The sequence below is a fragment of the Perognathus longimembris genome, chromosome 2, assembly GCF_023159225.1.
Source record: "Perognathus longimembris pacificus isolate PPM17 chromosome 2, ASM2315922v1, whole genome shotgun sequence".
NCBI lineage: Eukaryota > Metazoa > Chordata > Mammalia > Rodentia > Heteromyidae > Perognathus > Perognathus longimembris.
In genome coordinates, this window is record NC_063162.1 from 6492666 (window position 1) to 6510406 (window position 17741).

Sequence of the window (17741 nt, forward strand, 5' to 3'; positions counted from 1 at the left end):
ATGTGCCAACAGATGTGTCTTCTGCAACAGTGTGAACAAAGCCTGGGCTGCAACTCACCCTGTCTGCAGAGAAAAGCTTGCTGCAGGGCATAGGACCGCACACCTGTAACCCAGCTACTCAAGAGGCAGAGGCAGGAGGATTTTGGGAAGATTAAAGCCAGTCTGGGCAAAAGTTAGTGACACCAGGTTTTAAAAACAAAATAAAAACAAAGGCGGTGGTAGTGTGATAGGCCACTTGCCTGGCCAATATACTGGGTTCCATCCCAGGTACTGGCCCCCCCCCAAAAAAATTTTCTACAACCACTTTTACCTTGGGCTTTTCTTGGGAGGGGGGCAGTCACATACCTGTCTGAGTCCTTCTTGTTCGTTTGGGTGAATCGCCATCAGGACTGTGGTGAAGAAGCCCGTATTATCTGATATCCATCCTGGTATTCAAGATGTCATAGCCCCTGACAAGGCTCTGCATTCGTTTCCTGGCTGATACGTTGTCAATGGCATCCACCCTTCTCCTTGAAATAGTTTTGAGCAACGGGAGTGGCGGATGACCATCTCCTTACTTGAACTGTGTAGAATGGGATTTCTCAGCATGGGCACTCTGGTGTTTGTTGGGGTGGGAGGGGGACTTTCTTTGCTAGGGGTGCCTTCCCTGTGCACTGTAGGGTGTTAGTAGCATCGTTGATCTCTCCCCACTCGATGTCCCCTCTATGCACAGAGCACCCTCCCTCGTCTCTCCACATCAGGACCAATGTTTCCAGCCGTCCCTTGTGAGGAAGTGCCCAGCCCCTAGCTGAGTACCATCGCCCTGCATGCAGCCTCCAGATGGGGCCTCATCCCAGGCACATATGTCTAGAAGCATCTTCCCCGGGGCCTGGCCGACATGCAGAGGAAACAAACCCCGCCTGGAGCTGTGGGAATAGACTCATGTGGATGGTGGAACGCTCAGAAAAACATACTGTGTCTCGGGCTGGAGCTAGGAGAGGTTCAGAAGTGTCCAGTGGTGTCTGACATCGTGTCCTGCTGGTTCTTGCCCATTGGGATAATTCTGGGTGATAAACAGAATGTGCCTCTTCCAGAAATATGGCTTCCAACATGGTGTAGAAGGAGCCAAGTGTCTTGAGAAATACCAGGAAATGCTTGCTCATGATGGTAAGTGGATCATGAAGTCAAGCACTGATTTGTCAGGTGGAAAGGAATTTTCCTGATGTTTATTTGGACTCCAATGTTCACTTTAGGAGAGAGTCTGGTGTGGGAGGTGGGTGGAGTGACCTACTTTTCTCTCACTGTGGTTTTCTGGCTGAGCGCTAAGCGTCCCATTTATTGACTTAAATGGGGAAACCATTGTTTTATCCTGTTGTGATTGGGATGGCAAGATAGGCCTGCATACCCTGGCTTGAGTCAGGAGAGAGAAGGTTCTAGAAAGTTCAGGAATGAAGCCAGAGTTGGAGTAAGGGTCCTACAGCAACAGGTGTTCGCACACAAGACACTCCTGTCCTGTTTCACAGTTTTAGTTGTGTCACCTTACACAGCTGAGGGGACTTGACGGCTGTGCTTAAGCCAAGGATCCTAAATGGAGGGAGCATCTTGCGTTAAGCATCTGGGTTTGTCTCATCACCCGTGGTGTGGGCAGAGGGAGCCATAACGATGATGAGCCAACAGAGAGTCTCAGTGTTGCTATCTGCAAGGAGGAGAAAGGTGGCCACCAGCCTGGAACTGGGGTGGCCTCTTCCAGCTGAGGAAGCCAAACAACAGATTCTCCTGTATGTTCTCCAAGAAGGAACCCTACCTGCTGCCTCCTTGACTGTGTTCCAGGGAGAGCTGTGTCAGCTTTCTGTCCTGTTGAACTCCAAGTGAATACATCGGCAGTTTGAAGCTGCTGTGTTTGTGGATATTTGTTTCATCAGTGATGGGAAACTCACACAGCTCTCAAAGTTCTTCATGGTCTCCTGGGCAACCACTGGGGAGGAGGTACTGCTCTCTTGTTTCACATGGTAACCGGGGCCTACAAGATAGATGTGAACCTGTGTCCGTATTTGTGTTGACCATGGCATGAGGTTTCTGGTCTGGGGTCATGGGCTGCTCTGAGTGAGAAGTAGACTTCTGTGTCACTCAGAAGGTCTTATATCATCACGACCCATGCATAGATGTTACAGTTTAATACTTATAGATGAGTTTAAGTCCATATTACTTCTCCATGTTAGGCCTTCTGACATGCCTGGTGCATTGTAAAATAGGCCTGTAATTTCCATTCAAGGACGTCCTACTCATAGGCAATGACCAAAGATCCACTGATCCTCACTCAGATCCGTGCAGTCATTCCTTTCAGGATGATTGAAAGAGGAAGGATTGTATTTCACCCCATCTCCTGCGTCTGATCCTTCAGGATGAACTTGCTTTGCTCCTAGATGAAGAAAGGGTGTGCCGGTGGAAACGTTGGGTAAACTAAAATGCCATCTGTATTAACATAACCAAGCAAAGCAGTTAGTTGCTCCCTCCCGGAAAGCAAATAATGTATATCAGCACTTCCAAGAGCACAGCCTTCGTTTTCTTTCCCTTGCGATCCTGAGCACCAGAGATGAAGGTCACTCTGTGTCCGTGTGACCTCATCTTGCAGTGGAGCCCTTGCTGCTTTGTCTTCAGACCATACCGGATTTTCCGGGAAGCACAGTGAAAGGTGTTGAGGGCCTTGGGAACCAGGTTTCCCTGTCTCTGTTCAGTGTCCTCCATGATCTTCATGATAGTGACAGCAGTGTCTGTTTCCTAACCCACAGATCCTCCTCAGGCTTCTGAGGGGAATTTGACTCTGCCATCCAACTGGCCCAACTGGCCATTTGAGTCTCTGTGTCTCAGTCGGTGCTGATTGCTTGTCATGGCCAGGAGGCAGTCTCACAACTCCACACCCTCGTCTCACTATTCCTTACCTGCTTCCTGGTGTGTCAGCCTACACCAGAGATGGTCTCCCCTGCGACAAAGGACCTCATTGAAGCTACGAGATGTAGTTGACTGTAAGGCCTATGTGTTGTACACTGCATTCAGGGGGCAGAGAATGTAGGCTGCCTGGGGGTTGTCCTTAGCATTATATGTTGTTCCAGGTCCTTCTCTGCCTCCTGTTCTCTCTGTTCCCAGTCTGCTATAGGATGAAGACACTCCTCTATCACATCCTTGTTCCGCCATGATGTTCTGACCAATAGTATAAACCAGAATTTTAGACCTTAGGCTCAAACTCTGGAAGGAACACGTCTGGTCTGACCATTTCACTACCACCAAATAAAGAGACATGGTGAAGATGAGCTGATGCTGCCTTCCCATAGCATAGTTGGGGTATAGATATGATCTATAAGGGAAGGCCGCACTTCAGCTCATCTTCAGTTATCTTTGGGGTTCGGATATTATCTATAGGTTTAAACAGGCAAAGAATTAAGAGTAGGGGTCCAGGGCTGGGGATATGGCCTAGTGGCAAGAGTGCTTGCCTTGTATATATGAGGCCCTGGGTTCGATTCCTCAGCACCACATATACAGAAAATGGCCAGAAGTGGCGCTGTGGCTCAAGTGGCAGAGTGCTAGCCTTGAGCAAAAAGAAGCCAGGGACAGTGCTCAGGCCCTGAGTTCACGGCCTAGGACTGGCCAAAAAAAAAAAAATAGCAGGGGTCCAAAGGTATGCGTAGTTTAAGAAGCTCCAGTTCAGGCTTGTTCAGAGGGTTCAGAGGTGATCTCAGGATTTATCAGGTGATTCCTGGTTGCAGCAGGTCCTTGACACCTAGCAGGTGGTCCAGTCTCCTGTTTGTTTCTTTCTGGCTTCTGATGGTTTGTAAAGCGACTATAGGAGAGAATGGTTCAGGTCAAGAGATACAGGTACAAATCGAGACAGGGATGCCTAGCTGCTGTACTTAATTTGTGGGTTCATGGAGGGAGTCCGTGCTTTTCAGTTAAAGCAGTTTCTTTTTTTTTTGTCTTTGTTCTTTTTTTTATTTATTTGTTTATTAATTGAACACAAATTTTTTGACAAGGTGTTGTGCAAAAAGGGTACAGTTACATAGTAGGGCAATGTGTACATTTCTTGTGATATCTTACATCCTGTTTTTCTATCCCTTCTCTAGGTCAGGTAGACATATATACAATATACAATGTATCAAGAACATATACAGTATTCACAGACTTGGTCTCTACTGTCTCTCCGTCTCCCTTTGTTAACAGTCATATATCAGGGAGATTATGCCCCTTTGTTTTCTGTGTTCTAGGCTTGTCTCGCTCAACATTATTTGTTCGAGTTCTGACCATTTCCCTGCGAATAACAATATTTCACCATTCCTAATCGCTATGTAGTATTCCATTGTGTATAAGTACCATATTTTTTGGATCCATTCGTCTGTGGAGGGGCATCTGGGTTGTTTCCATATTTTGGCTATTGTGAATTGTGCCACGATAAACATGGAAGTACAAATGTCTTTTTGATATTGGGGTTTGCTGTTTAGGATAGATGCCTAGTAGTGGTATGGCCGGGTCATAGGGTAGGTCTATATTGAGCTTTTTGAGAAACCTCCATACTGTTCTCCAAAGTGGTTGTACTAATTTGCACTCCCACCAACAATGGAGAAGGGTTCCTCTTTCCCCGCACCCCCTCCAGCATTTGTTGTTGCCTGAGTTCAGAGTATAGGCCATTCTAACTGGGGTGAGGTGGTATCTCAGGGTTGTTTTTATTTGCATTTCCTTTACCACCAGGGATGTTGAGCATTTCCTCATGTGTTTCTTTGCCATTAGTTAAAGCAGTTTCTAAGTATCTGATACACTGGTAGATGTTCTTACTATTTTTCAGAAGGTTACATAGCTTGTCAGGCATCTAACAAAGCTGGATTAGATTTAAGAAGGTTAGAACTCAATCTTCCGCTCATATTATGACTATATATTCACTAAGTGCCAAAGCAGTGGTTTGTAAATGTGTGCCTGTTTGTGATCTTACTACTGTGGCAAAGCCTTACTTTTAATCATAGGAATGGAATGTTTATTTCTGTGACACCTTTCAGTATTCAGTTGGAAATCATAGCCAGGATAACAAGGCAGGAAAAAGAAATAAAAGGCCTAATGATTGGATATAAAGGAAGAGAATGGCCATTGTTCTCAAACCATGTCTGTGAAAAGATCCAAAAGGAATTCACAAGCCATTAGAATTCTGTAAGGAACTAGCAAGGTGGTTTAGCCAAGAGGCGAAGCAAGCCTCTGGTCTCAGGGAACAAGTTAGGTTCCTGGAGGAGCCTATTTAGAGGCAACTGCCACAGTCCTAGCCTGTTGTAGCTGTAGAGGTGGACAGAGTTGGATAGACTTTGGAAAGGTTGGGTTCAATTGCCAGAACTTGGTGATGGGCTGGATAGTGGAGGGTCTGGGGGACCCCAGGACTGTGGTCTGCCTGAATGGATGCCGCTGCCTGTTTTTTTCTTTTCTTTTCTTTTCTTTTTGCCAGTCCTGGGCCTTGGATCCAGGACTGAGCACTGTCCCTGGCTTCTTTTTGCTCAAGGCTAGCACTCTGCCATGTGAGCCAGAGCGCCACTTCTGGCCTTTTCTATATATGTGGTGCTGAGGAATCGAACCCAGAACTTCATGTATACGAGGCAAGCACTCTTGCCACTAGGCCATAGTCCCAGCCCTGCCGCTGCCTTTTCTGAGGTAGAAACTCAGCTAGACCGCCATGTGGGGGTGTCTGGTAGCGGAAATGCGTCAGCTGGTTTGGGGAGATGTCACTGATACATAAATGGAGGGGTCAGATAGGTAGAAAGGTAGGATGCCATTCTGAAGTTCTGAAAGGAACTCAGAGACCCCCAGTCAACCTGTTACTATCCAAACCTAAGTGGTAGGTTTGTTCATATGTATGTATTTTTTATATTAATTTTTTTCGGCATGTCAGTTTAGTAGCACAATGCATCTTGACACAAGTATACCTTAGCTCTGCGAAATGGTTACTTGTCTTTCAGTTTTCTTTTTTCCTACTCTGCTTTCCTTCTACCTCTGTCCTGTTGTTTGTTTGCTTCTTCGGATTGAGGAACCCTCCTACTCCTCACCCCCATCTCGGTAGAATGCCCCTCCTGCCATCTGTCTTGCCAGGTCACTGGTGTCATCAGCGGAGAGAGTGGTGCGCAGTGGTTCCGCCTCACTTGGAGTGGGGGAACAGGTTGCTGCTTGGGGAGGCGGGGAGGGAAGCCTGTCCAAGCACAGACATGAGCTGTGGCTAAAGGGGCTTCTCCTCTGCCTCGGTCTCATTCTGCAGTCCTAGCTCAAGCCCCTAGCTCCTAGGGAGACATGTTGTTGATGGCTTGTGGCTTCCAGCAGAGATTCCAACAACGCAGGTGAGGTGGATGGGTGGCGGAAAAAGATGGAAGGTGAGGCTGTCTCCAGACACCTAGGAAGCGACTCTGTGGCAGTGTGAAGGCGAGGAAGAAGAACTCGAACCAGCTGCTCCTGAGTCAATTCACGCGGCTGCCTGACTCAGGCTGGAAGCTCAGAGCCTCTCCCCGTTGCTCTGGGATCTGCAACCAAGCCGGGATTTCACAGCAGGGGAAATGATTATCAAAAAGGTTAGCGGGCGGTGTTTCCTAAAAGACTAAGAAACGGCTGTTTAGTGCTAGTATTTGAAACGCTGAGTTGCGGTGCCACAGGGGAGGATTTGTCTATGTTGCTCACTAATTAATGATGTTAAAATACCAAAGCAGAGAGGGAAAAATGTGCTTTCTACGTGGAAGATTTCCGTTTGTTGTTTTTCTTTTGTTTTTGCCACGATTATCAGATTGACCTCTCCGTTGGGCAGTCAAATAATTCGTGTTTTTTCCTTAGTACTTTCTTTTCCGCTGATCCCATGGCTTAAACTCAGAGTTCATTCCACTGGCACTCTACCACTTGAGCCACACATCCCGTCGGTCTTACAGACTTTCCTGCCTGGTCCAACCTTGAACTTTGAACCTTCAGATCTTCCTGAGTAGCCGAGCTGTGATTATAGGCGGGAAACCCAATGCTTGGCTCTCCAGTGATTTCCACACAGTAGGATGTGGTAAGAGGACTCTGGTTTGGGGCCTGGCTGTCACTTGACTCTTACTGGGTCAGGGGGACTGTCTACGCGGCATGACAGCTAACGAAAACCCCCAGGTCTTATAGAGACTCAGCTGTTATTTTTGTTTTATATTTGCATCTGGTTTGTTGCTTTCCCAAGTCAGTCTCCCAAATGAAATTTCTAGACTAATTTTCAGCCTTTACTGATATTATTTTTCCATGCAGGATTCCATTAAGCTTCTACTGTGTGTGGTATAACTGTTCATTCAAACAAATATGTCAGTGTTTGCGTATCTTTATGTGTGTAATCAACATTGAATGCTTAATTAGGCTTGGGAATTGTCCTAAATGGTTAGAGGATATTAAACCAGGCAATGTTCAAATTAATTCTTTTTTTTTTAAACAACTTTTTATTGCTATTGTAAAGGTGATGTGCAGAGGGCTTACAGTTATATAAGCTGGGTTCAAATTAATTCTTTAAGATGGGAATTTCCCCATTCTCCATTTGACGGATGGGTAGACAGTGGTATAAGTGGGTCCATTACCGGACCCACAGCTGGTAAGTGTCATGGAACTGGGGTTGGACAGAATATGTCTGAGCCCCTGCTTCTACACCTCGGCACGGGAGAGGCAAGCATTTGAAATCTGAATTCTCAGTGCTGTTTTATTTTCCTCTAGGAGTGACTGGGTGACGTCCTATAAAGTCATGGTGAGCAATGACAGCCACTCCTGGGTCACCGTTAAGAATGGATCTGGAGACATGGTGAGTCTCTTCTTCCTTCTCACCAGGCCCTTGCTGGGTGGGGTTTGCTCAGACAGCCAATTATGCCCTGTCCCCCATTCTGTGCCAACTCAAACCAACTACCATCGCCTGATGAACAGTGTCCCCCTTTCTCTACCCTGAGGCCTGGTGCCAAGCGGCCCACATCTGGGGTTGAGGTCAAATTCAGCCTTTACTCAAAGGGCTTGTCACTAACCCAGTCCACAAGTCAGCACACAGGGCAGCTGTTCAACCAGGACTTTCCTGATGTATTCTAATGGTCTTGAATCTTTAGTGCCACCATTAGCTCTAGTCGAAAACGCCTGGCCTTGTCACTTTTGTGTTGATTCCCAAGTGCACATTCCCAGCACAGTCTCCAGTGTCTTTCATACTCGGACTGCAGCTCCCCCTCCTACCTTCTGCTCATTCTTATCCCACGCCATTGCTCAGGTTTGCCAGCAGAGAGAGGACCCCTGCTTTTCTGTCTTTGGATCCCATCGCTGGCCTTGGCCTTCTTCAACCAGAGCCGTCCCTTTCTTGAGAACCCACTTGTCCCTACAGAGCGAAATGGTTTTCCTTCAGTGCCAGAGAACTCTGCCTGGCGCTCTTCTTCTGAATCCTCACAGCTCTGTGGTATCAGCCCAGAAGCTGATAGACCTTCTGAATAACTGATCAGTGCTCCCCCAGTCCCATTCATTGGGGCTTCCTGGGCAAGGATCCAGGCCTGCTTCATTTCCCTTTCCCCTCGATGCCTCGCACACATTGGACACCCTTCGATGGGAATAGGGAATTCTTGACTCTCTTACCCTTAGATAATCACGACCTAAAAGATTCTTTTTCCCTTGAGCATGAATAGATATTTGAAGGAAACAGCGAGAAGGAGATCCCAGTACTCAATGAGCTGCCCGTCCCCATGGTGGCCCGCTACATCCGCATAAACCCCCAGTCCTGGTTTGACAACGGGAGCATCTGTCTGAGGATGGAGGTCCTCGGCTGCCCCTTGCCAGGTCAGTGTGTCCCCCTGCACTTCTGGAAGGGTCAGATGCGAGTGCAAGACCGGCGCCTAGCCAAGGAGAGTGGGAGCAAACCAGCGATTCTTTTCTTGTGTTCAAAAGGAAGAACGTGACTACTGGTGCACAGATAATAACTACTGTGTTTTCCTCTGCATGGATCCTTCCCTTTGTTAATATGCAGTGACTTTCCTTAGCTCTTCATGCTGATTTTAATGAAAAGTCTATCTTCTCAGGAATCGGTAATAAGTCTTCTAATTCCTGCCCTGGTCTGGCTCGGGCTGTAACTCCTCCCTACCTCACACCCGGGACGGAGCACTGCCCCAGCTCAGCTGGCACTTCTGTAATTGCCCTAGGCATTTAATTGTTCTAGCTTGCGTGTGCTGTGTTTTCGGAGCACCAGTAACATGATTTTACTGTTTTTCTCTCAACCCTGGAATATCAGTGAGCCCGCTTCACTGACCATGGAGTGTTAGAACTTACCTATTAGCAACAAAGTCAGACCTTCACACCGAACAGGCTTCTCCTGCTAGGTTTGTTCGTACTTCCTAGATTATAAGACATTTTCACGGCACCAAAAATGCTGGAGGCTTGCGTGTCTTCTGGATGCTTCTTACTCTGAGACCAAGGACAAAAGCCCCGTGCTTTCCATCTGCCTGGGCACTTGGAAGTTGTGTCCAATATTTTGACTCTCTAAACTTCCTCACAGTGAACATCCTTGTTTCTCTGCAATTGCTGTGTCCACGTCTCCACAATGAGTGGCCTGATGGTGAACGGTAGGAGTGCAAGGGCTGACGTGGGGAGGACATTGAAATACTGCCTGATTGAGATTTGGGCCTGCTTTACCCGTTCCCGCGGGAGCCGCAGCCCCGTGCCCTGCCCACTGCACCCTGGGTGCACGGGGTTCTGGGGTCTCAGTGGCCCCACAGGAGCAAGTGTCGCAGGAGTCTTCAGGGAGAGAGTTAACGGGCTCTGGCCCTCTTTGCACTAGCCTGGGAGTCTGTCTTAGAACAGCCGAGTCCGCTTGCTTTAAAAGGTGAGGTCATGGTTTCTCTCTGCCAGCAAGAATTCATGTGTTGTTGGTGAAGGGCAGAGGGCAGCCTGTAAGAGTCCCATGAAATAAATATTTCCCTGTAAAGTTATTCTCGGTGGGTGTTTGAAGATTGGTCCTGGGGCCGGATGAATCACTCCTGAAGAGAGTTGCATTGTGCAACCTGGGTGACTTTCAAGTATGGACTCAGTGGGGTTCTGAACCCACTTCGCCTCCCCCTGGGATTTCTCTTCTAGAAGTTACTTAGCAGTCTGTGCAGAGCTGCTGACTGATTCTACATGCTAGCTGGCGGTGGTCAGGTCAGAGGACTGGTTGTCACTGCGTCCCCCAATGAAACAGAGGTGGCTCGGTGAAGTCAGCCACCTACACATAAGGTGACCTTGAAGTCTAAATGCAGCCACCTCGGCCCACTCTTCCTGAAAGTCTTCTTTGTGAAGAAGTCATGTAGCTTTGTTTCTGCATCTCTTTGTTCTGTCCTTTCCATCATCTTCCTGTGAACTCTCTTGTGGGGGCAGACTTCAAGGGTGCTGTTGCTTTTTAAGACTTCATGAATATGTTTCCAGAAATCTTGGAGCTGGAAAGTGGTCTATTAATAGGATCTTTAAAGCTTAAAAGAAAAGGGGAGTTGTAGCTGAATAGGTGCAGAGTTGCTAGTGTGGAAGATGATAAAGCCCTGGAAATAGTTGGAAGTGGGTAGCAGCATGGTACAGATGTGCTATGAGTGCTATACTACTGAGTCCTACACTTAAGAGGTAGTTCAAATGATAAATATTACTTTACCATAACTAAAAAGAAGATATTATATTCAGCTTACTATTACTAATTTCTGGGCCTGGGAGCTTTGCCTTAGTTTCTTGCTCAAGGTTGGTGCTCTACCACTTGAGCCACAGATCCACTTCCAACTTTTTGCTGGTTAATTGGAGATACAAGTCTCATAGGCTTTTCTGCCTGGGCTGGCTTCAAACCTCGATCCTCAGCGCTCAGCTTCATGACTAGCTAGGATTTATACGTCTGAGCCTAGCTTATTAATATTCACTTTTAAAAGCGAAAGAAATTCCCTTCCCCCAACGGAATGGCGGTGTCCATTTTGGACTCAAGATCTGCGCTTAAACTTGTAGAGTCCACCTGAAGATGAAAGGTTCAAGTTAAGACGAATACCAGTTGACATTAAGATCATAGGCATCGCCTAACCCTCCACCGCACACTGCCAGAGCTTCGCACTGCTTCCGCACGGGGCAATGGCTTGTGCTCAAAGCCCTAGGTAGCGAGTAGCCTTGGAGGTTGGAGGACGGAGGCTGGCACCACCACTAGCTGCTCAGTGGCTTCCGTTGGTGATGTGGGCTTTGGCTCCTCTGTGGGGAGCACCTTGACTTCCGCACAGCACTGAGGTGTCCCAGGTGTTTGGATTTGACTCAGAACCTAATGATGAGCCGCACAGAGGTTTTTTTTGGCCAGTCCTGGGGCTTGGACTCAGGGCCTGAGCACTGTCCCTGGCTTCTTTTTTGCTCAAGGCTAGCACTCTGCCACTTGAGCCACAGCGCCACTTCTGGCCATTTTCTGTATATGTGGTGCTGGGGAATTGAACCGAGAGCTTCATGTGTGGGAGGCAAGCGCTCTTGCCACTAGGCCATATCCCCAGCCCCCGCACAGAGGTCTATGGAGGGCGCTCACAGCCTTGTGAGTTTGGAGGGGCTGCTGAAGGGAAAGTGCCCGCGCCATTCCTCTGGGCTCACCAGCATCAGCTGGAATTCTGTCTGTCCTTCCTCCAGGCTGGACTTCCTCCCAACCCATGCGTCTTAACTTCCCCAATCACTGGAAATTTATTTTAATGGGGAAACTACTTCTGTCTGGCTGGGCTGTCATGATATTTCAGCCAACCTTCTTCTTCCATCAGTATGGATCCCTCGGGGACGTGTTGGCTGCCGCTTCGTTGGAGCACCACAGGTGCAAAGACTTTTAAATCCATCTGTCTGCTTCGCTACTTTTCTGTTTACTTTACCATTTGACCACTAGTCTGAGTGCTCTCTTGTGCTAAGGAGCCGGTCACGGATTTGGGCTTCTGAAAAGTTCTGAACTAGAGAGTGGCACAAAGAGGCCCGTTGTCTCCCCCCATTTGAGGCCCAACCTTTTTTGGATGAGCACCGAAGAACGCATTGGAATTCTGTGCACCGATCCAGCCCCTGCATCCTTACTGGTTGCCAAGGGTTTAAAGAAGAGATGACTTCCTTTCGGGGAAAGAAGGAGTGAGATTTGGCTTACATCAGATCTGGGTTCAAATGCTACTTCTACTCCTTGACAACTGGAAACATCCCCTGCTCACTCTACCTCCTCCATGCAGTGGAGTTCAGATCTTCCCTGTGAAATTGTGACCAACTCCTTCAACTCCTTAGGCCACCTGTTTGTCAAACAATCAAGTAAAGCCACTCAGGCCCTCATTGCCACCTTGCAGAAACTCCAGACTCTCCATAGCATGTCCGGGACTTCCTAGAATGCCTGGCTACTTCCACCTCTTGCATTCCCTCCTTCCTCTCGGCTTTGCTGGTGATCCCCTATGGACCACTGCTGCCTGGTACTCTGGATTCTAAACAGAAGTCACCCCGATGCTGACTTGCCTGGGGGACTGTCAACTAGTGCAGCAGGTCTGAGGAGGGCAAAGGGCTTTGATCTGAAGGGACGTGGAAACCTTCAGGTACAGGCAACACCATTTTTCCTCCAGCAATTCCTTGTCATCCCTGCGAGGGGACTCTTATTGCTTGCGCATTCCCCCTCAGCCTGGCCCACACCGTGTTGCTTAGAATGTCTTCTTACTGCCTGTCTCAACCTACTGTTTGGGTTTCCTGCTTCTGTCTTCCTATCTTTGGGGATTGGGGGTTGGGAGTGGTAGGTGTGCGGTGAGAAGGTTGCCCTGTATTGTTTTATTCTTAAACAAAGGCATGGACTCTCTTCTTTCTTTCAGACCCCAGCCAGCTGGTAACTTGCTTGGCTTGAACTGGGCACTGTTTCCGAGCTTGTTTGCTCAAGGCTAGATCTCTAACCATAACCATAGCCATAACCATATGGCTCTAAGTGAGCCATAGCTCACTTCTGGCTTTTTTGGTGGTTAAGTGGAGAAAAGAGTCTCATGGACATTCCTACCCAGGCTGGCTTTGAACCGTGATCCTCAGATCTCAGCCTCCTGAGTAGCTAGGATTATAGACATGAGCCACGCGTGTCCAGTTCATTTTTATTTTTATCTTCACAGCTTTCCCATCCCTGCTACATAGATATAGTGAAGAGTGGACAGAATCACTCATCGGGAACTAGCACAGGGTTTGTGTTCAGGCGATTTTACTCTTTCCTCTTTCTCCTTCTCCTTCCATTGCTCTTGGTTGGTTTAGCCATTTTATCCATACTTGTAGTCACACTATTCCATGGGGGGGGGCGGGGCAAGTGCCCCTTTGCATCCCCACTAACTCTGCTCTGCTTTGGCTTTCTGTCTTGCGTTTGTGTGACTGGATGTCTCCAGCAGTAGAAATCCCGGGCCTTGCTCTCAAGCTCCCCACTGTATGGAGGTTGAAGGGGCAGGTCCCGTGGCTGTCCCAGAGTTCCCTCCTGACTCGTGTCAAACTCTGGGCCTGGGTTTAGCCCACCTCTCCTTGTACAGAGCAGCTCAGCTCAGAAAGATGCGAGTCTTTTCTCAGCAGACTTTGGTATAGGGCTCGCCATGATTGTGCTGGGCTGGATAATGTTCCCCAAAATTCATGTCTAGCAAAAACTTTGGGCGTGACCTTTCCAAATAGTCACAGGCTGGCTTCATGGCAGGCAAAGAAGCCCTGCTCCGGAATGCACCTCTCAAATCTGCCTCTGGCCCCTGAGAATTCTACTCAAGGTTGGAGGCTTATTTTTTACTTGAGGCAAGATTCATCTAACAGTTCACAGTTTTAAAGGGCATAGTTCACGGTGAACGCTGAACAGTGACTACCAGAGTTTAGGAAGGATATTCGCTGGGGTTAGGATGCACAAAGGCACTGGGTTTGGTGGCTACGTGTGACACGCTAGGATGGGAGTGGTCCTTGCATCTCCAAAGTTTAAAAAGGAAGCAAAACATAAAGTATGCCAGGCACTGGTGGCCCATGCCTGTAATCCTAGCTACTTGGGAGAATAAGATTGGGAGGGTCAGAGAGGTCAGCCCAGGCAGAAAAGGCTACAAGGCCCCTTGTCAACCCATGTCTCTGGGTGTGATGGCATGTGCGGTCATTGTAGCTACGTGGGAGGCTGAGATTACACATGTGGGGGTTCCAGGCCAGCCCAGGCAGGAAAGTCTGTAAAATTCCATTTCAGTGGAAGAAGCTGGGTATGGTAGCTCATGCCTGTCATCACGGCTACAGTGGTGAGCAAATGCTAGGAGGGTCACAGGCCAGGTGTGCACCGGTGTAGGGAGTGAGACAGTGTCTAAAATGACCATCACAGAGAAGGTCTGAAGGCATGGCTCGGCGATCGCTACACACGCATCAGCTCCCTCTTCTTTTAGTTCCTTTTTTATTTTTATTTTTTTTAAATCACTTTTGGTGTTGGGGATTGAATTTAGGGCTTCATGCTTACTAGGTAGGCGCTCTTCCACTTGCCTAGATTTCCCTCATCACTCCTAAAAGCACACCAAGTCCATGGGTAATCACTCCCTACCTCCTTGGTCACCTCCTCCCCAACACACACACACACACACACACACACACACACACACACACACACACACACCCCTTGGTCTCTGGATATGCCTTCTGGGCATAAGCTTGTCAAATGAATCACATGTGCATCATTCTGTGTCACAGGAAAGAAAGCCACTTCCCTGTCATCTGGCTGCCCACTCCTTCTAACCACCGCTGTGGAGCAGCCAACTGCAAAGCACAATGGTCCAGGGATTCTGACATTGCCCTTGGACAGGCTGGGCTGACTGTGTGAGGTGGAGCAGGTGTCCTGCCTCTGCGGGGCTGGTGTTGTACACAGTGCTCTCAGCCGGCGCTTTACAAATGTGAACACCGTCGGGTCAGCTGGGATTCAGATTCCGTAGGGCTGGGCCTACTCGACAGTCAGTGCTGCCAGCCCGGGGGTCCTGACATCCCAGCCTGTGACCTTTGATCTTTCTGATACCCACCACTGCCTCTGAGTCCAGGATGAGTCCTCAAGCCACTGGGATCAGCAGGGGCTGCTGTGGCCCCTGATAGCTCCCATAGTTCCTAGGTGGCAGGTTGGCCTTTGTGAGCGCTGTGTGTGTTCTGTTCAATGGGGACAGGGACACTGTGCTGGCCAGGAGTTCTGACTGCATCCTCCAGGCAGAGACATTGGTAGGCTGGTCTGTGGCCTCTGCCGCTCTTGGTCAGATTGAAGTAAGGAAAATGGATCTAACCAGTGCCATCTTGGCCACGTGGTAAGTGATAGGGAATTGGGTTTAACTGGCACCATCTAGTTTTCATGGTAGAGGCAGGGAAGTCCCAGCTCCAGGTGATGGGCATGCCTGAGTTCACAGAGACAGGGGTGGGGACTTAGACAATAAGTTTATGGACCTGTGAGTCCTGTGCTTTGAACTCACGAGACTCTCACGAGTGAGATCCTACCCCCTGACACTGACCATATATGGGCCTTGACCAGCTCAGGTGCCATTGTACCATGACTGACTGAGTCTCGTGTCTCCTGACTCTGCTCAGGTCGCCATGGTGTCCCACTTCAGCTCTCCATTGGAGTTGATCTGGTTTGTTGGTATTGTTTTTCTGCTCTTTCTTCCCTCACCTGCACTCGTGGTTCAGTTTTCTAGCAGTGTTAAGTGTATTTGAGAGGCTGTGGGTCTTTGTGTTAAGAGTCCACCTACGGTCACAGGGGCTCTCTAATAAAGACTCCCAAATCACCCTCTCAAAGTGTGGCTTCTCTGTTTCTCGTGACTGAGTTCTGGTACAACAAGATGAGAAGAACCTCAGTCTAGAGGAAGGATCTTTTCCAGCCTCTGTCCTCATTCTTCTTCCCATTTCCTCCCTTCTTCTGTGTGCACTTGTTCTGTAATTACATACACGGCATAAGCTCACAGGAGTGAAAGGGGGAAATAATCATTTGTGTAGAAAGGAGTCCAGCGAGAGCAGGCTTTTCCTCAGGGGTCTGTTCCTGCACTCTGGGTTAATGTTGTATTACTCAGGCTTCTATCACTGTGACAAGATACCTGACATAAACCACTTACTGGGAGGGATTGTGTATTTTGACTCACTGTTCCAGAGGTTTTGATCCGTGGATCCGTGGATGGATCCTTGGATCCATTGATCCCGGGCCCCTGTGTGCTGAGGCAGAATCTTATGGCAGCAGAAGCATGGGGCAGAGCATCTCACTTCCTAGTGAACAAGAGGCAGAAGCTGAGAGGGGAAGGGTGCAGGGCCCGGTTGAACATGCTCAAAAGCTCACTCCCCCAGGAACTACCTCCTCCAGCTGGGACCCACTGCCCAAGTTCCACCACTTCCCAAAAGAGCAGCACCACTGGGGACCAGTGTTTCAGCGCACAGTTTGAAACATTTCATATTCAAACCATAATAGGTTCTTCCGTTCTCGTGGCAGAGACCCACCGGTATCCCCTAGCAGGGACGTTTCATGCCGGCTGAGCAGGAGTCCTGAGGCAGGCCAGCCGCAGGGCTGACTCCTGGCAGCTCTTGACATCCATGGCCTTTTCTGTCCTCTGCTTCTGGCCACCAGAGCACTGAGGTCATCTTGAGTGCTTCTTTTGGTCACATGACCACTGCAGCAAGTGGGCCATGCTTTAACATGCCTAGAACTGGGGACTGGTTGTCATTATCTCCCCTCTACCACAGTACTTCCCTTCAGCCCAGGGCAGCTAGGGCGGCTGTGGGAATGCTGTGTTCCGGTTGGCTCCATCCAGCAACTGGGGATTTAAGAAGGATGAAAGGGAAAGCATCTGGGGTCAGAGTTTAGGTCACACTTCCTAAGTCCCATGTTACTGGTTTTCTAGGACTGTGGGCCATCCGTCTATTGCTCCTCATAAACCCACAAGGAAGGTCCAGCCTTTCCCCCTATTTGCAGGTAAAGAGTGAAGGCAAAGCCTGCTCAAGTCACTTTCCCAAAGTCACACAGCACACGTCCGGCAACAGAAAAGAAATCAGAGCCCTGGCACTGTTTCCACACTCTTAGCCACTTAGCCACTGGGTAGTTCCGCCCCCTGCCGCGCTCCCCCCGCCGTGGCTCCTTGTGGCTCAGTCCTTTGACTTCTGAACTGGAGGTCGTGCTATGCCGGGAACCCTTTGCTGTCACCTCAGTTCCCATGCGAGACCGTGAGCCAAGATGCAAAAAGTCACAGGATGTTGCAAGTGGATTCAAAACCATCTTTCTGTCCCCAGATCCCAATAACTATTATCATCGACGTAATGAGATGACCACCACTGACGACCTGGATTTTAAACATCACAACTATAAGGAAATGCGGCAGGTAAGACCAGAGCATGTGGACCTGGACCAGGAGCTTGTCAGAGAACATCAGATTGTGTGCCTAGGCCTGTAAATAAACACCACACGTGTGTGTGTGTGTGTGTGTGTGTGTGTGTGTGTGTGTGTGTGTGTGTGCTAAAGGAATTAGGTTGGGGGATGGATGCTGGTGGCTCATACCTATAATCCTAGTTACTGAAGAAGCTTAGAGCTGAGGATCATGGTTCAAAGCCAGCCTGGGCAGGAAACCCTGTGTGACCTTTATTTCTGATTAGCCAGCAAAACAAAAAAGCTGGAAGTGGAGATGTGGCTCAAGAGGTAGAGTAACAGCCTTAGATGGCCAGGCCCTGAATTCAAGCCTCAGGACAAAGCACAAAGAAAGAAAAAGAAAGAGGGGGAAAAGAAAGAAATTAGGTTAGTATGGAAGAGATAAGAATGCAGG

General features: G+C 48.7%; 1 protein-coding gene across 1 annotated transcript in view; it reads left to right on the forward strand.

Moving 5' to 3' along the window:
• The window catches only part of Cpxm2 (carboxypeptidase X, M14 family member 2), a 91583-nt gene that overhangs the window by 47083 nt on the left and 26759 nt on the right, over positions 1–17741 (forward strand). Inside the window, exons 5-7 of the mRNA XM_048336170.1 lie at positions 7708–7792; positions 8646–8796; positions 17215–17303. Coding sequence (XP_048192127.1) covers positions 7708–7792; positions 8646–8796; positions 17215–17303 — 325 coding nt within the window. The remainder of the gene's footprint in view (positions 1–7707; positions 7793–8645; positions 8797–17214; positions 17304–17741) is intronic.